The 25535-nt window shown below is 35.7% G+C and overlaps 2 protein-coding genes across 2 annotated transcripts in view; both read left to right on the forward strand.

Moving 5' to 3' along the window:
* Positions 1–9632, forward strand: part of LOC128497737 (lipoxygenase homology domain-containing protein 1-like) — a 64144-nt gene extending 54512 nt beyond the window's left edge. The window contains exons 28-33 of the mRNA XM_053467899.1: positions 447–525; positions 1136–1217; positions 3266–3321; positions 4206–4238; positions 8989–9158; positions 9615–9632. Coding sequence (XP_053323874.1) covers positions 447–525; positions 1136–1217; positions 3266–3321; positions 4206–4238; positions 8989–9158; positions 9615–9632 — 438 coding nt within the window. The remainder of the gene's footprint in view (positions 1–446; positions 526–1135; positions 1218–3265; positions 3322–4205; positions 4239–8988; positions 9159–9614) is intronic.
* A 338-nt stretch (positions 9633–9970) lies between these two features.
* The window catches only part of LOC128496358 (lipoxygenase homology domain-containing protein 1-like), a 54469-nt gene continuing 38904 nt past the window's right edge, over positions 9971–25535 (forward strand). The window contains exons 1-10 of the mRNA XM_053465964.1: positions 9971–10184; positions 12201–12355; positions 12869–13082; positions 14113–14294; positions 16515–16725; positions 17149–17300; positions 21594–21672; positions 22748–22879; positions 24230–24411; positions 24603–24689. Coding sequence (XP_053321939.1) covers positions 9998–10184; positions 12201–12355; positions 12869–13082; positions 14113–14294; positions 16515–16725; positions 17149–17300; positions 21594–21672; positions 22748–22879; positions 24230–24411; positions 24603–24689 — 1581 coding nt within the window. The 5' untranslated portion in view covers positions 9971–9997. The remainder of the gene's footprint in view (positions 10185–12200; positions 12356–12868; positions 13083–14112; positions 14295–16514; positions 16726–17148; positions 17301–21593; positions 21673–22747; positions 22880–24229; positions 24412–24602; positions 24690–25535) is intronic.

Below are 25535 nucleotides of genomic sequence, written 5' to 3' on the forward strand. Positions count from 1 at the left end.
TTTCATAGTGCTAGTGCGACGACTAAAAATAAAAGTTTCCATAAAGTAAACAATATAACAAACAGATGAAGAAGCCCTGTTCTTGTCAACTTACAGACTATTAGGAGGTTGAGGAGAAGTGAGACAGAAGGTCAGGAATAGGTAGATTCTTGATGCTATATAGAGACAGCAGATGGATAATGATGAGATAGCAAGTACATGTGGCAGAAGTATTTAGAATGGATTGACAAAAGGAAGAAAAGAGAAGGTTGGTTAGTCTGCAACGATTCAGACATCATTACTTTTCTCTGGACAAATATGTTGTAGTTACTGTAATCTTCTAGATTTGAATTATCTTCTTTCAGTGTGTCTAAATTTATAATATTTTCATCCGCTACAGCTCTGGGGCGCTTGTTCACATTTTACAAAAGTGCTCAGGATAATTGTTTTTGTAATATTTTGTGTAGGTTGATATATTTCGCATTCAAGCAATTTCTCTGGGATTCCTTCAGAAAATACAGATTAGTCAAGATGGACTTGAACAAGGTATTGTATTCATGGTAAAATTGTTATTTCAGCAAAATGGTCATTCTTTCAGCACAAGATATCATAAGAACGTGCATTAGATAAATCAGCGTTTTGTGGCTCTTCTTAAGGTAAATGATATATACCACATGGTTCAATAAGCCAGAGGAACACCTACATGCGTATTGATTAGATCTTATCAGTGCAGGATAGGTGCTTCCCTGATACATGATATAAATATAATCCCAACCCTCTAATCTGCTCTCAGATATGTGTAAAGTTACAGCCAAAAATAAATAAGGTAGCACTTGGGTAATAAATAAAAAAGACACAGTTCTATCCTCATCTACTTGCCTCTGCCTTGAATTCTCCATCTACTATTAGAAACTTTGTACTTTTATGAAGTCAAAGCAGGATTTTAGACATGCACATATTGACATAAGTATATCTAATTTATATATTTTCTTGTTACTTTGTTCTTCCTTTACTTACCTAGTTTATTTTCCATAACTGTCTCATTATATATAATATATAATCACGTACAAACATAAAAAAACTAGTATAGATTGCCAAGAAATGTGATAACAAACTTAAGCACTATCAAGAAATTTGCTCTCCTTTCTCCATTTAGGGGATGGCTGGCTCTTGGAAAAGATAATAGTTCATTATACAGAGAGTGAAAGTGATCACAAAGTCCTTTTTCCATGCAACAGGTAACCATCTTAATGTCTATCCATCATTTCCAGAGACCATGGGTAAAGCTTAGCCAAGAGCACAAGACGTACAGCAATTCCAACATACAGTATATCTGGCACACCAGACTCACACTAAACTCATACAGCAAGATGCAGTAGGTTTCATTGAACGCAATATGTTTTAGAATAGAGATATAGAGGATATAGATATACAAGCCCTTGTCAAAGCTTATATTTTGAAAGAATTGGATTTTACCTAAAAATTTTCTGCTGGTATGAATTAGCTCTATGTTCAGTATGTTAAAAATGTATTTAATACCTTTACTGGCACACAACTCTGCTCTTAACCAACTGTCCCTATTTTAGTCTCCTCTGTATTATAGTATTTAGGTATTTTAAGTTTCCTGGTTTCTTGGTTGTAGAGGGAAGGATATTGCCCCCAGCTTTCAAAGCTTAATAAAAAGTACTATATACCATAATTCTTCAGAGACATCAGAGAAGCAAGTCTTGTGTATGGATTATTTTAGTCTTTTGAGCATGAACACCACTCAGTAAATCCAATTATTTTGAAAAGTTCAGTTGTTTTCCCCGTAGACTCTCGTGTGCCATCATGGTTCCAGATTTTTCACAAGCATGCAAAAATAATGTGTTGCTTGCAATTCTACAATAATACATTACTTAATGTCAGCAGCACTCATGTTAGACATGTGCATCAGAAGTCAGTTTGGAAGCCAGTGAATTGAATTTATAAGTTAAATGGTCATCTAAAAGAGGTTGTTTATTGGTTGTCAAAGTTTGTGAGACGCATCATGAGAGACGCAGACTTAATGAAGTTAGTGGTGATCAATGTGAAACTTTCTTGTCACAAAGAATTTATTCAGCAATAGGCTGAAGACTTTAATTCCAGAACAGAAACAATTGCATCATTTTTCTGCCTGAAGCAAAACGAGGGACATTGAGTGATGAAGGATGAAAACATCAAATTATATTGTGCTGATTTTCACTTCTAGGAAAGAACAACTGAACAGTTGTCATATTTGCCATGGTAGTATTGCATATATTAGAGAAAGTTATAAAATATAAATAAAGCAAATAACAAAGGATATATATGATACCAATAGTTTTCTATTCAAGTGAATTGAAATGCATTACAATTCTACACTGTAACAGATGTTTTGTTCCAGGATTCAGCACTATGAACTGTTTGAGATTTTCAAGTGAAAAATTTGGTTAAAATACAAAATTATTGTGCGTAGGTAACTGCTTAAACACACTGCTATAATAATTTCTATGCCAATCATATATCTCCAACAGTTCAGGTTTTAGGGTCTAGCTTTAGTGGGCACTGGGGATCATGGTCTAGCTGGGGAGATTTCTCCCAGGCATCTGTAGAATCACTGGAGGTCTATGATATTGCTGCAGGGACCTTCATGTGACCACCTGTGCTGAAAATAAGCTAGTTGGGAAAGCCACACATCCCAACACAGGTGTATCGATTTTAACACCTGAAATGTTAGTGGGGTATACACAGGGCCGGCCCTATAATGGGGGGGGTCGTAGATTATGGCGTAGGCGAAGTTTAAAATGCCGCCCCCCCCCCGGCGTCTGCGGGGGGGGGCGGCGTTTTAAACTTCGCCCCAGGCGGCGTTAAGTCTTCGGCCGGCCCTGGGTATACAGTTGCAGTTACTTGTAACAAGAGGGCAACTCATGTTAGACCTACTCTTCATGACCTGCCTTTAAATTATTGCAGCAGTTCAGAGGATCATGGGAGTCATCATTCATCAGGAGTTAAAACACTAGAGGTTGACTAAATATGCTCTGATTTTAAGACACAAGTCCTTTTGGATTGGATATGCTATTTAATTTAAGTTATCTACTAGGGATATGCAAATCAGCATTAAACAAGAAATCAAAAGGTGAGAAAAGGGCCTAGACAGAAAAGACACTATAAAACTGTGTTACTCAAAGATCTTATTTGTTATATTTGTCTCCCCTGTTGACGCCTGTTGAATCAAAATTTGCAAAAATTGTTATGCAAAGTGTATGATGTATAAAGTGTTTTGTAGACTGCTTCATGAGAACCAAGAAAATGGAAAAACAGAAATGGAACTATTTCCCTGTGGTGAGTAAAAGTCTAAATTTGGTATAGGTCTACAACATTAAAACTGTTTGTTAAAAGTATTTCCTAACAGTCAAAATAGACATGCTCAATTTCAAAATGATAGAAAATGTGAAACAACGACGGATAAGAACCATTAGGCCCACCTAGTCTGCCCATTTTTCCTGGGCAAAAGGAGACTCAGACCTTAATCAGACCTTGATCTTGTCTTAGATTTAATATATATATTGATGCCTATCCCTTACATGTTTAAATCTCCTTCACAATATTAGCCTCTACCAATGATGAGAGGCTGATCCTTAATCTACCACCCTTACATTAAATATGAACCCATGACACTCTAGTTTAAGATTGTGGCTTCTTATTCTAAACTTCCCTTTTGTTAATGGTTAAGTCCCTCTCTCTTTTCTCTGCTCCAAGTTATACACATTGAGACCCCTTATTCTTCCCTGAAATTTGAATCCTGCAAACCATTTACCATTTTGGTAACCCTCTTCTGAACTCTTGCCAATGCGTTATAATATCTTTATGGAGATGTGGTCTCCAGAACTGTACACACGACTCTTGGTGAGGTCTGACCACAGATCTATGAAATGGCAGAACCACCTCCCTCATCCTGCTACTAATCTCTCTATCCATACAACCCAACACTTTTTCTGATGCTTTATTGCAGCGCCTACTTACCTTTAAGAAATAATTGCTCCCAAGTCCCTGTGTTCCGTTGATGATAATCCATATGTTTGTGTATTTTTTATTTATATGTTCATACACAAAGGCTTTTGGATGTATTAATGGTATGTAATAGTGTGTGTAGTAACACTGGTTTTCTATATATTTGATTAGTGAATCAGCAAGCTGATTAATGTTTTGATAAATTTAATTCACAGAACAGCAGAAGTCAGAACAAGGAGCAAATGAAGGTAAGATCATCACTAAATACTGCAAAACGGGTGCCACATTTCAGCACTAGAGCACTTCTCATGATGCAAGGATAAGTCCTTTATTCAGTGGGCTTAAAATTAGCAAAGCATACCTTTACATTAATAAAACAATTCATATTATTTACAAACTATAAAATATTATTTTTTGAAAATCAGAATGGAAGGTCAGCAGATAAAAAAATACTCTAATCAATGACCATAATGTTATATTGCCTTTTTCAAATTTTGAGAATGTTTTATAATAATAATAATAATAATAATAATAATAATAATAATAATTATTATTATTATTATTATTATTAATATGATTTGTGGTAGATGTTCAACAGTCAACCATGAAAGCAGGATTTAGAAGAATTTGAAAGAACATGTAACTAAAGCTCAAAAGCTATGATATGACCGGAGTATTGGTGTCGTCTGTTTAAAGAAAAGATTCAAATATTCAAAGAATTTGGCAACTTGCAGAAACTACTTTAAGGTTTACTTACAGATGTCTCATTTGAATGTATGCAAATGAAAGACATGTCTTGTCAGGAAACGTTTCATCGTCTGCTTAAGAAAATAGGTTCATATAAGTCCCAGAGGAGACTTCTGTTCCAATACGTAATTGAAGGCTTTTCATTCTGGAGAAAACATACTATGCCCCTTTGTATGTTTATATGTTGTCTCCTTATTCATCTGATTTGTAATATGCTAGTTCTATATTATACAGAAAAAAGTTACTTTTGTTAATAGCCGTCCACCAGAAGATTTGGTACTACAAGGTGTTTGGAAATAAATCCCTAAAACAAATCCTCCTTTAGATGAATTCATTGAAGGCCATATATAGCTCATCTATAGCTCATCCACCAAGAACAGTCTGTGTGAGTGAAAATACCATTAATGTAAGGATTTATATTATTTTTTAGACTGTGGTTTTCAATCTCCTTTTTTTCTGTAATAGAGATGCAACATTTTTTTTGGTCATGAATCAGGGTTTTTTCAATGAAGATTCTATAAAAAATCCACATACTCTGTCCAACTCACATAAAGAACCAGCATTTACTTTTAGAACAAGTAATAATTTACCTTCTCTATGTTCAAAACAACCATCTCTTCGCTCTTCCATTACACTAAAAGGCAGAAAATAATAGGAAATCTACTCTGACGAACAACAAGAACATGGATGCCTTTCCTTAAGAATATCTAATAGCGGAGGCATTATTAAACACTCATCTACATCCACCAGACAAGCTAGAAGACCGAAGATTTTCCCACCGAAATTCTACCTCCACTGCAAGCGATTCTTGGTATTCGTTTGCAAACAAGGTTAACAGTGATCACCTTTTTTGCCTTTATATCCACTTTATACTTTACAAATATCTGAAATAAATGGAGACTCTAATTTCTCCCCCCAGTTTGAAGGGAATATCATAATACGGTGAATTCTTTAAAATTGAAACCTGTGTACTAGGTATAATAAAGATATACATGAATCCCAAGTGATTTCTGCCCAAGTGAAAAGAAGTCTGGCACCTATTCGAAGAGACTAGGAAATAAACCTTATGATAAAAGGAATATAAAATATTATACTGGGCCCTTTGCTAAAAATGAATCTGGTCTGATCTCTATTCTGATGTTTAAATGATGGAAAGAACTCTGGAAGACTTCTTGTGAACTTCATACAGTAATCAATTGAAAAACATATAATGGAACATCGCATGGTGATGCGGACACATCTTCAGACTATGCTGTCAGCTATAATACTCATCTGATGTCCAGTGAAAAGACCATTAATCTGCAATTAAATCTTTTATACTTCAATTCTACGGCGAGGACAATTGGCCAAAATATTAAAGCAGATTGGTTCCACTTGGCAAATGGAACTCGACAGGGCTGCCCCCTTTCTCCTTTACTATACATAATGACCATGGAGATCTTAGCAATCTCCATACGTAAAAATGATGAGATAAAAGGTTTTCACTTCCAACAGGAAGAATTTAAAATATGTTTATATGCAGATGATATTCTGATAACTATAGAAGACCCGGAGAAATCGATCAGAGCCCTGATGGAAACGATTAAGAAATATTCAAATATTTCAAATTATAAGCTGAATATAGAAAAATCGGAAATTCTTCCAATAAATATATCATTTCATTCTAAACAAATAATACAACAAGAATTTAAATTCAGTTGGAAACAGCAAGATCTTAATTATTTGGGGTTAAAAATAACATCAAAAGTAGAAGATATAATCGAACGGAATTTTTTACCTCTATTAAAAGAAACAAATTACCTTTTGAAAGAATGGCGAAACACAGAATTATCTTGGGTAGGTAGAATAAATGTGATTAACGCATATATTCTTCCAAAATGGATCTATTTTTTTAGACATATCCCATTAAAAATACCAAGCTCTTGGATTACTATGCTACAAACTAGCTTTAATAAATTCATTAATAATGGAAGAAAAATGAGAATTAGTATAAAAAAGTTGGCAAGAAAAATAAATAGAGGCGGATTGAATTACCCTAGAGTTAAAAGTACATATGATGCATGCATGTTACTACATATATATAATTTACAATGTCGAATAAATAATAACCAACCATGGTTTAAAATAGAAAGATCTATGGTTAAGATTAATTTACCCACAATTATGTGGCAATATCAGATAAAATTAGAGGCAAAATATATAAATAATACTATAATAAAAGATACTTTGCAAGAATGGAAAAAGATTAAGAAAAAATTGAATTTAATTAATAAGGTTTTAGACAACACGAAACTGGATACCATAGAACTTATTATTTCCAACATAAATTTAAGTATTTGGAAAAATGCGGGAATTGAAGAATTAAAAGAAATTTTGTCTAAAGATAACATAAAATCGTTCGACCAAATACATAGGGAGTTTAATATACCTACTTCAGAAATATTCACCTATTTGAGAATAAAATCCTTTATACTACAAGCTAGATATAAATAGGATGAGGAACTTCATTGTAAACTTCAAAAGGTGTTTAATAAACAAGAAATAAAAAAAGCATTGTCTAAATCATTTGAAATAATCAATAAAATGGACGAGATCCAAATAACACCAATTATAACAAAATGGAACAGAGACACAACGAAACAAATTACAGAAATAGATTGGTATAAAGCAATAAATAATACTTATAATCTAATTCATTCTATAACAATTAGAGAGAATTATTTCAAATTAATTAATCAATGGTATTTAACACCGACAAAAATAAAATCTATGTTTCCAAGTTCTTCAGACAGATGTTGGCGTTGTAATCAGGAACGGGGAGACTATAAACATATATGGTGGACGTGTATAAAAGTAAGGCCTCTTTGGAGGTATGCCTTTGAGCTTTTAGAAAAAATAAGTAATATTAAGATTAATAAAACTTTAGAAATGGCTTTGCTTCATGTATTTCCATCCGGATTATCTTTAAAAATAAAAATAATAATTATTCATATATTGGCAGCTACGAAAGTAGTGATAGCAAGAAACTGGAAAGAAAGCAAACCATTTCTATATCTACAATTAAGGAATCAAGTCTTATTTCAATTACAGATGGAGAAAGGCTTGCAATGGAGTAGTTTACAACAGAAAAGAAAAACAACTATATATGAGGACTGGATTACTAAATTAAATAACATAAGAGTAATATAAGAATCAACACATACCCCCGGCTTTTTTTTTTTATTATTTATTTATTTTTTTCTCTTTTATTATCATATGATGTATTATATAACTTACATCTTAGGATGATATTTAGACTTTTCAACCGTTATTTTGTCTTCATTTTTTGTTGTACTTGTCTATTTAATGCTTAATTTATTTGTACGTATTATGAAAATAACAAAAATAAAAATTTAAAGTAAGAAAAGACCATTAATCTATAAAAGACCCATAGAATGTGGATTGCTACTAGATAAGGCTGAAGCAAGATTTTCCCCAAAAGAGCAGATTTTGGACCAGTGAGGACCCCTGGAAAACATAGGTTTGGCAACATCACCAAGATTTCTGACCCAAACATCTTTACCCTCATTCAGCAGAAAGAACAAGAGCGTGGTGCTGTGAAACGCCTGCTACTATTTAAGGATTATTACGGTTGGAAAGCAGGTCATCATCTTCAGCAAAGCTAATTCATACATTTCATTTTTAATAACTGATAGAGAAAGTCATGTTTACCTTGAAATGAAATTATCGTTGGTTGTCTATATTTTCTGGAGAATAAATCATTACTGGTGGCATGGGGAGATTTGATTTTAATTTCCCATGCCTCTCTAAAGAACTTGGTATTTCCTGGTATAGACAAATGACACAAATGTGTAAAAGCCAAAAGGAAGTAAGACAGGCCTAGTTTGGGGCTAATTAGTTATTTGTTTAATCATAAATTACTGACAACACACAATATGTGAGATATAAAATCCTAATAACGAGCTTATCTTTAAATTAAATGTGATGATAGGGTAAAACATGAAAGTATACCAATGGAAACATGTGTGATTCCATCATTATACTATAAGATAAGCAAATGTGCAAAAAGGAAAACTAATCACATATGTACACAACCAAAACTTAAAAGTAACAATAACAATAATAAAGGAAAATGATAACTTGCTTTGCCGTAAAAAAAAATGTAAATTGATTATTATTATTAATTATCATATCTAACCATAGGCCATTAATGCACTGTTCAAATAAGCTTAGTTTGCTTTTTCCATACAGAAAAAAGATGGCTCATCCAAGTTAAAACTGCAAAGGATTCATCAGAGTTGAAAAATATGAAAGTTTATTTTGTGCTTTATGGCTCAGAAGGAAAAACTGGTGAGATTCCTCTAATGCCTCAAAGTCCAGACGCAGAGTGCTTTCTTCCTGGGGCCGAGGATCAATTTAATGTAAGTAGTGAGGAACATAGTCATTTCACTTTCTGACGTATCACAAGTCTTCAAGTGACAAAAAAAGAAAAGATGTCTGTGCAAAGATGAAAAGATACTGTGCATTCATGCTCGCTTTTTGACACATCATCATATGTATTCTTAATCTTCCATATGTGGTGACCTTTGTTTTCCCCTAGCAATGCTTCTGCCTATTAGGTTCCTTTATTGAATCATTTGTGTCTATATTATAAAGCTGATGATAACTACCAAATTAGTCCTAATTAGTCGAGTGGCATAGTTTGCAGTCTTATGTCTTCTGAAAGTTATTGAAACTCCTGTAAAGTGTTGCCTTAGGTTTATTTTTACAACGAATAGAAAGTTATAGACATTTTACATAGCCCAGAGTGCACACATTGTTTGTTTCATTGTTCAAATGATGTAATATAATTTTTAATGTTATCAATTGTTTAATAGCTTTATAGCATCTATTGATTATACTTTTATTGATTTTCTGGGTGATGAGCTATGTAATGATTTATACATATCATCACTACATATTATATATATATATATATATATATATATATATATATATATATATATTGAACCATATGAATATTGTGTAGCTTTTATTGTTTAGAGACTCCATACTAAGCCTAGCATGGCAACAAAAAGCCTCTAACAACAATTTATGATCTTTACAGTCACTTCCTGAGATCGTGGTATATATCTGTATCAGAAAAGCAGAACACGTTAAATAATTATGCTTGATATACTTTATAATAAATATTTGTGCATTTTTGCACTGCATGCTTGTTTTGTAGGTGTCCTTTAAGGATATTGGGGACATATACAAGATGCGAATTGTCTGCTCTGCTTTGCCTATTTCACCCGGATGGCACTTAAGGCATGTCCGTGTCGAAGAGTCAACAAGTAACAGTGAAATATATTTTAACTGTGACTGCTGGCTTTCTGTGGACACAGAAGGAGAGGAAGTTATCAAGGAATTCCCTATAGTGAATAATCAGCAGGAACCTTTACCAGGTAAGTTTGGGACTAATATTTTTTCAAGAAAAAGTACTTCAAAATCTTGCTAAAAATGAATTTTCTGCTCTGTAGTTATACTGGAGATACCGCATAGTTATGTGAAGAAGATATATTTTACAATAGGTACAACAGTGGTGAGGGCACATCTTTCTCTTTTGCATTTAGTAGCAAAGTCACCTTTTCAATAATCTGTTTTGGAGTCACACAGAACTTCATAGAGGATAATAATGATAAGTTCGTGGAGAAAGAGAGGTGCATGAATGTTTCTCTTTGTGAATCCGTCTTTATTATTCTGGCCACCCAGAATAATAAAGTACACCCTCTCCCCCATCCCCTAAACGTGAACAAACAATGAAGAGACAGGGAGAAGCGGATGAAGAAAAAGACAGAAGAAAGAAGAAGAAGAAGATGCAAGAGAGGAAGCAGGGATGCAGGAAAGGAGACAGGGACAAGGAAGCGGTCGGCAAAGAATGTAGGGAGAAATTAAGAGAGAGCGTGATAGAATGTTAGAGTGAGCGAGGAATGGAAAGCATGTTAAAGGAAACAATAGTTGACTATTTCGATGTAAATGGCATACAAGATCACAAACAGCACACATTTACTGCAAAGAGATCTTGTCAAAGCATCTAGATTTCAGTAAGGCATTTGACATTGTTCCTTACTGAAGAATCAGTGTTTGGGTTTGGATGTTAAAATAGTTACATGGACATATATATAGTTCATATAGTTCATAAGGTTGAAAAAAGACTTAAGTCCATCAAGTTCAACCCTTCTACCTAACCTTTCTATTCTTGATCCAAAAGAAGGCAAAAAAAACCCCTAATTAAGCTACTTCGAATTCTGCCATCAGGGGAAAAAAATCCTTCTTGACTCCAAGAGGCAATCGGATTTCTCCTTGGATCGAGAAGCTCTAAAATATTAATATTATTCTATTTATATCCCTGTATATCATGCCTTTCTAAGAAAATATCGAGGCCCCTTTTGAAGGTATCCAAAGTATTGGATAACACTACCTCCTTTGGAAGTGAATTCCATACCTTAATTGTCCTCACTGTGAAGAATCCCTTCCTTTGTTGTCTATGAAACCTGCGCTCTTCCAGTCTCAGAGGGTGACCTCTTGTTCTTTGTATATTTCTGTTAATGAACAGGTCCCTGAAGAGCTCGTTATATTGGCCCTGCATATATTTATATAATGTTATTATATCCCCTCTGAGACTCCGTTTTTCTAGCGTATATAATTCTAACTTTTTTAGTCTCTCTTCATAACTAGTATCTCCCAATCCCCTTATTAATTTCGTAGTCCTCCTTTGCACTTTTTCTAATTCAATAATGTCCTTTTTAAGGACCGGTGCCCAGAATTGTACCGCATATTCAAGGTGAGGTCTTACCAATGACCTATAAAGAGGCAAGATGATATCCTCCTCCCTTGGCAAAGGTTGAGTGACAGGAGAATACCCAGGGCCTTTCAGATTGCATACAACCATCATCTTACCAAAAATATTAAGTTATAAAACAATAGAAAAAATAAATGAATTGGGATCAAAACAATTGATATTTACAGGTCCAGAACAAGTTAGACGAGAGACACCAAGTGCTAGCTTTTCTTTTATCCACTCAGTTTCTTGGTGCTGAGAGGTAATTTATACTGGTTGGAGACGTTTCCAATCCACAACATTTCTTCGACCCACTCTAGGATGTATAGAATTATGCATGCCTAATGCCTAACCCCCACACCTTGATATTTATGACTTATTGGATGTTGAGAATCTGACCTCCTAAATGCTAAAAAGTTAGCACCAGCTCTGTTCAACTAGTAAACATGTGTGTATAGATGGTTCTGGGGATGTAGTTTAATATACAAAATAGATCTTGGCATGAGAGTTTTATATTAATAGGAGGGTGTTCAACGTGAGGTTTTATTGGGTATCACTTCTAAACACATACACAGATGAAATATAAATCACCACATACATTTTTATAATTTTCTGAACCATCCTTTTAATCTCTTTGCAGTCATTGAGTATATCGTTTCTGTTCATATTGGTGATCACTGGGGAGCAGAGACCACAGCTAATGTTTATGTCACTGTCTATGGAGACCGAGGGGACTCAGGTGCGAGGAAACTGCGTCATTCTTTGCCACCAGGAGAAAGATTTGCACGAAGCAAGGTATCAGCCACAATCTTTTTCCTTTTTTATCATCCCAACTGATGATTATTAGCTTTATTCATTTTCATACTAATGCAAACAAAGTGTCAAGCAAAGACAAAACTCCACCAGATTCCCTGCAGATGGACTTGTAAGATATGTGGATTGTTTATTGCATAGCAGCATTAAAAGTATTTGTTAGCACACTTAAAAATTCTTCCAACACTGGAGAATGGAAAGGTAATGTAAAGCATCCTGTTGTCTTGGGGAGATTTGGGAACAGGGGAATGACCAATTCAGAAATCTATTATTTTGGGCCAAGAAGCTTTCCATCCTTTGGTCCGAGGTGTAGGCGAAGGGTATAACTCCTGGTAAAAATTCAGCTATGAAGAATGTTGAATTTCCCCAATAATATAGACAAATTGTATTAATTATTATTATTATTGTAAGATTTTGTTGCAACCAATCATAGAAAATTAAATGGTACAATAAAAAGTTTACTTTGTATTAACTGTATTTTTATATGTTATATAGATAGATTATTTCCTTTTGGAAGCTGTTTCTTTGGGACAAATTAAAAAAGTGGTTCTTGGACATGATGGAGAAGGATATGGAGCAGGAATGTACCTGAAGATGGTGACGATAAAAGAGTCGCAAGATTCTGGCACTGAATGGATATTTCCATTTTGGAACTGGCTAGACAACTATCTGGGGTTGTGCCAAACGGTCTGCAAACTCTACACAATTGGTATTACTTGAATCTGTTAATACGCACTTAGCTTCTTTTGCTTTTCTACTTGATGTTAGAACAAGGTGACAGAAAGGAGCTTGGAAATGCAGTGTAAATATAGGAGAGCCTTATCACCAATTTACTTATCTACTGATACGCCCTACAAACAACATTGTAACACAATGCAGCTTTCCAGCATCTCTGATGTTTTTTAACCTTTCAATGATCCCCCATTTTTCCAGGTGATACTTACTCCAAGGCTGGTAACTTTGCCAGGGGAGGGCAGGCGAAGGGGCTGAGGTGGGGGTGCTCTGATTTAAACATCTTGGGCTGCTAACTAAAGCTTCTATTTTTATCCTACTTGTAACTTCACATACAATATATATATATATATATATATATATATATATCCAACAGGATATATGTAGGCTAACATGGACTTAGAAGAGTGTTTAAATTCTGACATTATCCTTTTCTTATCCTATTCTTTTATTTGCTTTCTTTGCTTTGTGTTTTGGTCAGGACTGAATCGCACATATTGTTGTCTTCCGGATATATCTTATATTACTAGTCTACTTAGCTGGACTCTAAATTTGTACTTCCATCTTTGAGTTTGTACTCAAGCAGTCTATACTTTTCTATACCTGATGCATTGTTTCTATCTCAGCAACAATGTAAGAAATGCAATAAATAAAATATTTTATTATGTTTCTGCAACTACCCTTGGAGGGGGGCAATTACAACTAAGGAACAGGGGTGCGGATGCAGTCTTCTTATATAAAATGTATGCAGTATGATATCATAGGTGAAAGTATTCAAACTGCCTGACAATAAACTTAGAAACTACACAAGGAAAAGTTTAGCTAAAGTTAATATTTTTCTCCAAGCAAATAAAAATTGCTTTGTTCAGTGCAATTTTACAAAACTATTGCCATGGTTACCTATTAGTTCAAGCTGCCTTAACCTGTAATATGACAGATAAATACCCTTAGATTTTTTTTCCTGTTCTGTCCTATATTTCATCTTTTGCCACTTTCTTGATTTTAAGGCAGGAGATTATCTACAAATCCTAACCCAATTGCCCAGTCAGGGGGCTTATGGATAATTGATATCACTGGTTCTGAATATGACAGATCAGAAATCCTCGCCAACTTTGACATTGTCTTTTACGGGGACAAAGGCAAAGAAGAAGTAGAAGCAAAAATTGTTGGAAACATAATACAGATGAAGGTATTTAAACTCTTACCTGTGTCTTATAATAAATCCCAAAGAGTCTTTCCAATCTCAACGAGACAAGTTAAAATTGAACCAGAGATCCTACTGGAGAGGCAGTTTGTTCAGCTTTGGACTCAATTGTGTTGGGGGCATCCAGTATCAGGACCATGGTGTGGACTTTTGGCATTTAAATTCTAATGATATTGCTGCCTTTATATCAATGAAGGAGAGACCACTGTATTATATTGCATTTTTATGGACTGGGATGACATCCAGTTAGCTTTGCTTTTTGTGAGAAATCACACTGTGCACTAGATGGGATTATGGACATTGTCACTATTTTAGATTTTGGGTGTTCTCACTGTTTTGGAGGTGGATGAGATTTTTTTCAAATATAATACTGTGGGCACTAGACTTGTTCACTCACTTCCTTTCCATACCTTCTTCTTAATCTTCTATTTTTTATCTTCTCCCCTCTCTTCTGTTTTCAATCCGATACCTTTAATGTTCTATCTTCATCTGCATAACCGCAGACATAACCTGTCATTTTGGCGGAAGTTTCTGCTTGGTTATGTTCGTGGAGACGCAGATGAAGATAGAAGATCAAAAATAGAAGAGAGAAGAGAAGGGAGAAGATAAAAGATGAAGAAGAAGATGCGGAAGCAGAAGAGGTCAGCAGAGAAACATTTAGAGAGCATGAGAGAGTGAACGAGAGTGTGAAAGAGTGTCACGGCACCTCGGGCCCTCTTCACCCGGGAACATCCTTTACCTCTGTCCATCTGTCCATCTGTGGAGCTGCAGGGAAGGGGGTCCGTCACGGCATTTCTATAATTAATTTGGTAGATTCAAGTTTACTATTAATCACCTAATGAAATATATCCTATGTGATTACCTTATATACTATATCCTTATATAACATTACAATAACATCCATCAATTTAATTGCTAATCCTTATTTTTCTTCTTTTTTTGATTGTTTTGAGTGCATCCACTTTTATGTTTTCTTTTGTGACCAGAACAGGGTGAGACCTGGGATGTTGCATCATTGCCCAGGAGTGCAAAATGTTTTGTGCAAAATGTTGTAGTCCTTAATAGCATTTGTTCTTGCCAAATGCAGAACTGACAAAGTGAAAACTATGGTGAATGTGAATAATTATTTAAAAAATGCTTATTCGGTAGTAGAGAATTAGAGCGAAGTACTTTCAAGTCACCTTACTGAACCAATGAAATAGCCTCATCTCTCCTCACCCTGTTTTGGCTGTGTCTGTCCCCTGTGTCTGTACCATGGGAGTTTATAACTTCTAGCTGACAGCTAACAGATGTGCCTAGCTACAGTATGTGCATTAATTATAGCCTTGGAGTTGTTTTAGTGGCCATACATACATTTGCAGTAAACATACGAATACCAACCTTTACTTTAGCAGCTTTTTGTCTCTGAATGTTTTAAGTATATTTATATTGTGTACATACTGAATGCTAAGGCTCCAGGCATGTCAGAGTAGTTTCTTGCCCTTCATAAACCATAATTTTAAAGAAATACACAGGTAAAATATATTGCCTATTGAATCAAAATTAAAAGTACCGGTATGTGTCCAATATTGAAATGTAAGCATTATTTATGTCAATCAATTCCGCTTCCTTATTTTCATGGTGACACAAGACTCACTTTTATAATGTTTACACATGGACAGACCATGGTATGCCTGGCATAGCAGAGCTCGTTTGACCCACCTGTAAAGATATAATATGTCATAATGGCATTAGACCAAGTGCATCTAATCGTACTAATCATACTTACACATTCATACTCACATACACTCATACATAGACATGCATGCTCACACACACTTATACATAGACCTGCATGCTCACATGCATACAAGCATACATACTCTTGCGCACATCTCCTTACCTCTTCAGTAGATTTCGGACTTCGGTGTGCTGCTAACGGTTTCACCGCAGGGTCACGTGACATAACCCTGTTGCATTCCTGTCTCTCTCTCCGTGTCGGTTCAAAATTGATTAGAGAGGGCCCTTCTGACCGGGACCAGACCCTCTCTGAACTATTGTGAAGTGGTATGGAGAGAGGCAGGAACAAGTGGTTGCCTGGGCCCTCTAGAGAGGCAGGCACCATCGCAGTTGCAACCACTGTGACCCCTGTAGTTACGCCACCGATCATAGTACCTTGGCAGAGTTTTAATTTAGTTTTAATTTTACTCCATTTCATTCTTTTAGGAAGAACTTAAAAATGTGGGTTCTCTTTACAAGATACGTGTTTCATGGTCAGATATTAAGTTAAAGAAGGCTTGGCATTTGACTTCGATCCATATGAAGCACTCTGTTACTAATCAGGAAATGTGGTTGATGGCTGATTGCTGGTTGAAGCCCAACGACGAAAACTGCATAGAAATTCCTGCAATGTATCCCAACAAAGATCCTCTCCCTGGTAACATATATTTTTATGTTGTTTTTCCCATTTCCAATGATTGTTAAAAAGACACAATCAACAGCAGTAATTTTTTGGTGACAAAATTTAAGACCAGCCAATTTGTTGCCTGAGTGATACGTATTTGACCAGAGAGCAGATATCCATTCCGCCTTATGACACAAATCAATTACATTTGCTCCACTGCTGTCCTCTGATTCATCACTCTATATAAACCTTCAGTATATGAAGTAATTTGCGATGATGTGTGAACCACACAAAAAATATAAGGGACCAAACTACAGAGATTTGGAAGACGCAAAAATGTCCGCTCCCTCCCCAGTGAAGGCTAGATAAATTTTAGGAAGCCCAGTTGGTGGCTAGGCACAAGGTATCACATGTGTTTATTACCTAAACGACAGACGATTCTGCTTTTTCTTTCAGTGGTAGAATATGCCATTCATCTGCACACTAGAGACATGAAGAACACAGGTATAAATGGCACAGTTTACATTTGCATAGAAGGTGAAAATGGAGATACTGGAAATCGACTCTTAAATATCTCTGGCTCTCATAGAAAGGACAGCAAAGAGCAGGTAACAAAACAGTAGATGAATCATTTTGTGATATTTACATTTATTGCTATAAACAAATATAGTGTTGTCTGGATAGATGCTATTAAATTGATGATTCACCACAATATTGGTTATGCACTTACCAGGCAGCTCAAAGCTAAATCCGTCATTGATATCACCCTAGATTCAGGAGGGCCATATGCTTATCCCATACTTCACTGTATTAGCCTTTACAATGTCTGCTAGGAGGCCATTCCTCCTTATCTACCCCACTAGCAGACATCCCTTCATGTATTTCAACATTTCTAATACATCTTCTCTCTTTTTTCCTCCAAGCTTCACATAGTGGGATCACCCAGACTTTCTTAATCTCTTTAAGCTTAGCTTTGTGCTTGCTCTCATCTTCTTCCTGAGTCTGTTTATAGTTCCTAAATGCTACCTTCTTCTCCTGCAGTATATGCTCCACTACTGAAAGGACCACAATGGTTCCCTTTTTCCTTTAGTCTTATTGACAAGTTTAATGCAAGGTTCTGCTGAACAGAACATCTTTTACATAATAATAGTTTCCTGTACCAAATCTAACACAGCCTCGTTGACTGTTCCACAGTGCTTGTAAATAATTTAGACCCTCATAATGACAACCTCACTTTTCAGAGACATCTTAGTTATCTCATACTTATCCAAGGAGTCATATACATTCAAACAACCATTTTGTTTCCAAATTAACATCTGTTGTGGTTTTCACAATGTTTTAGGTTGACAGTATCAGTACCCCTAGAATTTTGTGGTACTGCTAGGATAATTAATACATTGAATTGTAATTGTCCTCAGGTCTGTCCTCTACAAAGATTTTAATGTAGTGAAAAATATTTTGTTTAATAACATGTAACAGGGTGTTTTGCACATTCATGACTTACAATTTTGTCACGAAGACTGTGAGTCTTAATGCAGGTCTGGTATGTTACGTACAAAATAAATATAAAAAATAACCAATGGTTCCCAGGGCATAGGACTTCCATCCCTGTCAGTCTACTTGATTCAACAGAAAGCCCCCTCACTCGAAGACTCTTTTGTAGATGTACATGACATACTCCCTTTAGATATTGAAGCTCCACGTAAAGTGCTGAGGCTCAGGTCGTGAGAGGTGAAATGCTCTCTTACTTTCCTTTTTTATCCTGTATGTGCAAACTTTTTTAAGACAAGTACCCTCACTTTATTTAGTTTAGTGATTTGTCATTCACTCATTCTGAGATGGTATATGACACTAGGTTGTTGGACCTCTGGAAGTGATTTTATATCTGTATTTGTGTCTCTACAAAACTCACAAGCTGGGAAAACCAAGGCTAACAGTGTAAGGGATTAACAAGCATTTCCTTAATGCTCGGCCTGATGAAAAACATATTTTTTTCCCAATTCTTGGCAGTTACGTAAAGTTTTTTCAAATGCATTTCCATGAAACTTGGATTTTAACTTTCAATGTTCCTTTAAGAAAGCATGTTAAGAACGGATTTTCTCAACAAAAGAACATGATAGAACTGCCAAAACACAACCTGCTCAGCATAAAATAAATATCTTTATCGCCTACACCACCATTTGTCTGATTACAAACACTTGCTCCAAGAACACTACTTTTATGAGGCATTGAGAACATGGGGTTGTTGCTTTCCAATTAAAGTCTACCCTTTCTAGATTCACATATGGTGCTGACACCCTTTATGCACACAACATTTTACAGTTAGTCTTATGTTATTTTGTATGTTTATGTTTCTATTATTGATTTGATGTTGAGATTAAAATTATTGATACTGATATCAGTGGCTCTTATCCCTGGATTTGAGGGAGGACTGGGATTGATGAAAAGTATTTTTTGCCCCTGGGTTGCACTGATAGAAATCATTTTGCATTAAGGGCACATTTGTGTTATTTGTTTCTTTACCCCAATTAATTTGGAGATTTAATATATAGTCTAAAGAACCTGATAAGCACATATTGCATCTGTTCTCTCTATTAGATTTGTATGCATCCTTTATTGGTTGAATCTAGTGGGAAGGAATGGCATTTTTCACAGTCCAAAAGCATTTAGACCACCATACTTTGGTATACACATTTTGTATACCCATTCTTTAAGAACTTAAGCCAGGATCATATCTGGAAGTCTCAGGTTTTGGTTTACAAAATACACAATTGGGAGTTTTCTGGGGCAGTCTACAAGGAGCTATTCCTCTTCTGAGGAAATGGTTTTACTTAAGAGCATTGCTAGCCACAGAGATAACTGGCTGGGGAACAGAGGACGTAGGAAGGGAGTATATAGAATGTGGGCAGAGAAGAAGCATGACCACACACCAATAGAAAGAAAGAAAGATCAAGAGGTACATGATTTTACCCAAAGACTCCAGGTAAGACCCAGAGAGCTACCAATTATGGCAGTAGAGCAACCAGTCAGTTTGGGAATCTGTCCCTAGAGAGAGCATTCATGGGGATAAATTAAATGACCCATCGTATGAAATTTATGTGAATCCGAAGTTTGTGCTATTTTGCTTAGCACCATCTGTTCTTAGAACCTTTAAGATTGGAAGTGATGAACAACTTTGCCTTCTAAAAGGTCCTGCCTTTCTGGATTATTTTTCCACATGGCTGAGGTTTATGTGCTCTGGATCCCTGCATATAACCCATGTATCCTACATACCACAGAAAATCATGCTTTTCTCTTTTATGTTCTATGCTAATTCCATATTGAACAAAAAGGAGACAAAAAAAACAAATAACAAATACTTACAAAATAGCCAGCGCTCATGATAAAATGTTCCAGCTGTAATGTTGACAAATGTTAAATAAATGCTTTCTTAACAATAGCTTTCTAGATTTTGCTCTTTAAACCTACACAAGGCAGGTCCAATTCCTTTGCTTAAATGTTTTAAGGTAGGCTTTTTACATTTCAACTGTTTGAAAACTGTTCTCATTCCCATATGAATACATTAAAATACAATCAGTTTATGAAGTGATATAATTTACTTGCAAAAAATGACAAGGCCAAGTCATAGCTTGCATAATGCATAAGAATCCAAGTAGCCCACACTGTACTGCAGGGCAGCTCTCAAGCGGCTGATCTACTCTATGTGTGCCCTATGCCCCCCCAAGTTCACCAAACAACTTGTCCCACATTGACACCTTTGCTCCCAAACAGCTTATCACTGCCATCTTTGTCCCCAAACAGCTTGCATGTGCCATTTTGCCCCAAACCGCTTGTCTGTTCCATCTTTGTCCCAAAAGAGCTTGACTGAGCCATGTGTGCCCCAAACAGTTTCCACTGTGCTGTCTTTCCCCCAAACAGCTTCCCGGGGACCCCAAAAAGCTTGTCTGTGCCATCTTTGTCCCAAAAGAGCTTGACTGAGCCATGTGTGCCCCAAACAGTTTCCACTGTGCCGTCTTTCCCCCGAACAGCTTCCCAGGGACCCCAAACAGCTTGTCTGTGCCATCTTTGCCACCAAACAGCTTGTCAGTGCCTCCAAACAGCCTGTCTGTCCCATCTTTGTCCCTTAACAGCTTACCTGTGTCATCTTGGTTCCCAACAGCGTGTCTGTGTCCCCAAATAGCTTTTCAGTGTCCCCAGACAGTCTGCCTGTGCCATCCTTGCCCCTAACAGCTTATCTGAGCATGCATGTGCCATAATAGTTCTAACTGGTTCTGTTTATTTTCTCATTTGCTACAGAGTAAGATATTGACACCACAACCCAAATAGTATTGTATAGTATTGAAAAAAAGACTTTGGTCCATTAAGTTCAACCTTTCACACATACCCACTTCTAAAGTTCTAAAGTTGATCCAAAATAAGGCAATCATTAGTAGGTCTTGTTAAATGGAAGGTCAGAGACTCAGAAAGTTCTGCAGGAATAAAGTTAAGCAATTATATGCACCTCAATAAGATATGCAGAGGTTTCATTGGAAGTAAGTTGAATATTTAAAAGCTTTAACCTCAGGTTTTAATTACTGCAAAGATAATGGAAAATAATTATATAGAAGAAGGTAAATGCTCCAATAAAACAAAAATAATAATATATTTATATATATTGGAATACACTAGTATTTTAAATACCCTATGCCAAAAAATAGAGGTGTAAATATTGTATAGGTAATGAATTTCACTGCAGAAAACCAAGGGAAATATACGCTAATTTCTTTCCTGAAAAAAAATAAAAAATGCTATGATGTCATTCTATAATAGATCTCCATCTTCCTTTCATAATCTGACAGGTTCTCCGTTTATTGCTGGGAATGATAGTACCAATTAGTCTTATTGTTTTGTTTATATTCCAGGTGGATGTTTTTAAAATCAAAGCTGTGCACCTAGGGAAGCTGCAAAGGATTGTGGTTACATTTTGCAACCCACAAAAAGGTAATCAATGTAGTTATTTCAGGTATTACATTTGTAAGGTATAGCATCTGTCCCAGATACAATTGGTCGGCCTGGTGGACCTTGAGCAGATTGTAAAAAATAGGGTTGATTGGATATTCTACCATTAAAAATTCTGCTACTTTTTTTTAATCAAAAACACCTGCTTCCAATCCATCATCAATTAGATACTTCAATTCAGCTTTAAATCTTGCAAGTTACTTTCCTTTAAATCTCTCAGAAATCAGAACATCATCCAGCTGCCTCCACGCCTCTTCCAGATAGTATTGCCTGTTTTGTACAACTATAGAGCCTCCTTTATCTGAGTTACGAATCACAATTTTGTTATTACGTTTCATATCATTCAACGCCATTTCTTCTATTCTACTTAGATTCGAGGGGCTTCCAGTAGGCTCTCCAAGAGGAGCTTTAATCTAGTCTGCACTTCCCTTTTGACAGTATCATGTCAAAATCAGTACTTTAAAAAAGTAAAAAAGTAGATTTGACTTTAAACGGTTGGGCTTACCGAAGCCATGAATTTCCACTTTAACATCTACAGATGGAAGAAATCTGTGCTGCTGTAATAATGTAAGGTGGGAAACAGTGGTATCCGGATAGGGAAAACAGGAAACCCCCAAATGTTAATCTTTCAGACTTTTCATTGTCACCTGCAGAATGCGCCAACATGTCACTTTAATTTATTTTCCACTATATGTCATATCAATACATTTGTGAGTGTATTGACTTTTAAAAAGCTGTGCTTCATAAATGTTATTTAGCCTAATGAGTGTTGCATGGCAACCAAGGAAGAGGAGAATTAAACCATAAAGGCTCCATTTTGTAAAAAGGTCTTTTTCCTGTACATAGAATTCAGGCTTTTCTATTTAATATTGTAAATCCTGTTTTCTGTAACTTAGCTTTCTACTAATCATAATGTTACATATCAAAGACGTGTTATTGTACATCAATGTACCGGAAGTGTGACCCAGCATGTACAGTATGCGTGTATGAACTAAAAAGCAACTCGGTATAGGTTTCAGATAATATTTTTTCACTACATTTTGGCATATTCACACAGATCAATGGTTTCTGGAGAAGATTATTGTTAAAGATCTGGAATTCTCTTTCACCAACTACACATTTATCCATAATGACTGGATCATCTGTGACAATGAAAAAGGATTAACAGAATCTATAATTATGTTGAAAGGTAAGAAGAATACAAAACTTATTTTTTGGGGGGGTCAGCAGATCCGAATTGTCTCTCTTTTGCAGGAGCAGTCTCTCTTTCAGACCAAAATCCCTTAGTCATTCTAAAGCCAAAACGTTGACTTTACTAAAGCCAGAATTTTGATTTTAAACAGCACTAAATGTCTTTACAGGTTATTAGTACAAGTAAAAGACCTTTATACTGTTTAAAATGACATGGCTACCTCCTTTTCTTATACAAACCAAACTAGTTAAAAAAGAAAAAATGGTTCAGCACTCCCAGGTGTTCGTACCCTTCAAACTAGGTCAGACACCCAAGCCGCAGGTCACCAGCTCAGAGGCCCCAATAACCATTTCACTAGCCTCACACTTGCTTCTGGCCAGCTGTCTCTCTAAATCCTGTTACATCCCTCAAGCTAGTTCACTTGGACCTCACCTCCCTGCAACTAATAACTTAACACCTCATGGTCGCTGTCTAGCTTAGTCATGGTGCCCTTGCGCTTATTCGTCTTCAGAGCAACCTTACTTGATCTAAATTAGAAAACCTAAAAAGTCACCTAAATAGTCTACCTAGTGTTCCGTCTGCTCCTAAAACCCTGAACCATACCTCCTAGAACAAAAGTGTCTCTTTGTCAGAAGGTACAATCAAAACATGGGTCATAACTCTAGTGTTTCAAATAAACTTAATACAGTTTGTAAATAGAATCATATTTGAATATACCTATTCAATTTTGGGCTATTACTGCTAGTGGTTATAAGCAAACATGAAAAGGTTATAAGAAAGAGAGATTGAACTCTTTTTTTTTAGAATGTATGTTTTGCTTTAAATTTTGCAATGACTGCTTGTAGCCCAAAGATTATTTAATAAAAGCACTTTGAATTAAAAATCTGTCAATTCCAGTAAGAGTCGTATTTCTTTGCTGGAAGGTTTTGAATATTTACGATGGTCTACCTTTGGGACTAGTTAGCTAGTGAGGATATTTATACACAAGCGTAAAGCTATACCAAAGAAAGAACACAAGGCCCAAAGAAGAGGTTGTACTGCAAGAAGAAAAATGGGTAGAGTCGTATACCTGGGAACTTCCCACTGCAGACCACCCAGAGCTTTAAGTCGTTCACCCAGAGACTCCAGGTCAACGTCAGAGAGTTCCTATATATGTTAAGACTATATGTGAAAAGTGGTTTTATCCATATTTTATGAACAGTTTTACCCACACAAAGTTAAATTATTTATATGCAGTGTGTTTAATTAACACATTTTGGGGCATTTTAACAAATGTTGCAAACACATCAGTTTTTCAAGTACTTAATTGCATTCTATTAAAATTAATTATTTGTTTTCTTGGCTCAGAGCTAACTGTGGAACCCTACACTATAAAACACTTCAATGCTTCAACAAAAGGAAAGTGGATCATGCAAGTTCTTGGTACACAACCAGAGGGTGAAAACGTAGACATTTCTTTTGTTGTATTCGGAAGAACAGGGAAATCATCGTTATTGAAATTAAAAAACCTAGACTACAGTCCCTTTCTGGTAGGTATTAGGTAGATTTTTAAGTAGAACATTAAAGTTTTATTTTACATAAATCCTTTGTGTTTGCATAATGTATTATCCTGCTGCATTTGATTTTACAAATTTAAGATACACAACTGAATTCATTGGCTTCGACACCTGTATATAATTTTGAATTATAAAACGATTTGTCGTGTGATCACTCCTGGCAGGTGGATGTTGGAAACATTGGGTCGATAATAAAGGTCTCGTTCCTATCTATGGATCTGACGTATGAGACCAAACTGCAGCTACAGAAGGTACATCTCATGTTAACTGATTATGACTCTAATGTATAGATTATGCAGGGAATCTCAATGATCAGGAGTTACTGAACAATATATTAATATATGCTGAAGGACAATGATCTTTGCCTTCACAATGTCAACTAGAAAATAACCTTAATTGTGGGACATCTTATAATGCTTTGATACGCATGTACTGTACAATAAAAGACAATATACAGAATTGACAATAACATTAGCAAGTGTTAAGGCATACAGTATGCCCACGGGATTTATTAACACAACTTTTAAAATAGTTTTAGATGTGTTTAAAAATTAAATTATGTAGGCAGGATAAGTAGAGCAACAAAGCACTCCTGTAGGTGATGATATATATCTCAGTACCCCAAAACCAATCTACAAAGGACCATATGCATGGATGATACATTATAGATTCCCAAAATCATCAGAACCCCTGTGGACTTTGGTTAAAACATGAGTTAATGAGAGGCCCATTGTACTCTCTTCAGTTTTTGATCATAGTTTGGGGTATGGTACATATGGCCATTACTGTTACAGTAGCATACGTCCAAGCCATTGTGTGAGGCAGCTGAGTTCCTGAACCTCTCTTTTTACAAGGATAAAGTTAAGCCATGCCTTCCAATAACACCCGGTGACAGTACATAGTGTACGCACACAATCTGTATGTACTTATTGCCTATAGCTAGCATGAACCTGATTAAACTCCTAATTCATGTGGTTGTTCCTCCTTAGGATCATTTATGAAAGTTGAAAGGATCTCTTACTTTAACTTTAATTCATCTCATTCAGCCAGTGTCCTGTATTATTAAACCTTCTAAAGAAAAATGGATTCTGCATGTA

The sequence above is a fragment of the Spea bombifrons genome, chromosome 5 (genome assembly GCF_027358695.1).
Source record: "Spea bombifrons isolate aSpeBom1 chromosome 5, aSpeBom1.2.pri, whole genome shotgun sequence".
In the NCBI taxonomy this organism is placed as follows: domain Eukaryota; kingdom Metazoa; phylum Chordata; class Amphibia; order Anura; family Pelobatidae; genus Spea; species Spea bombifrons.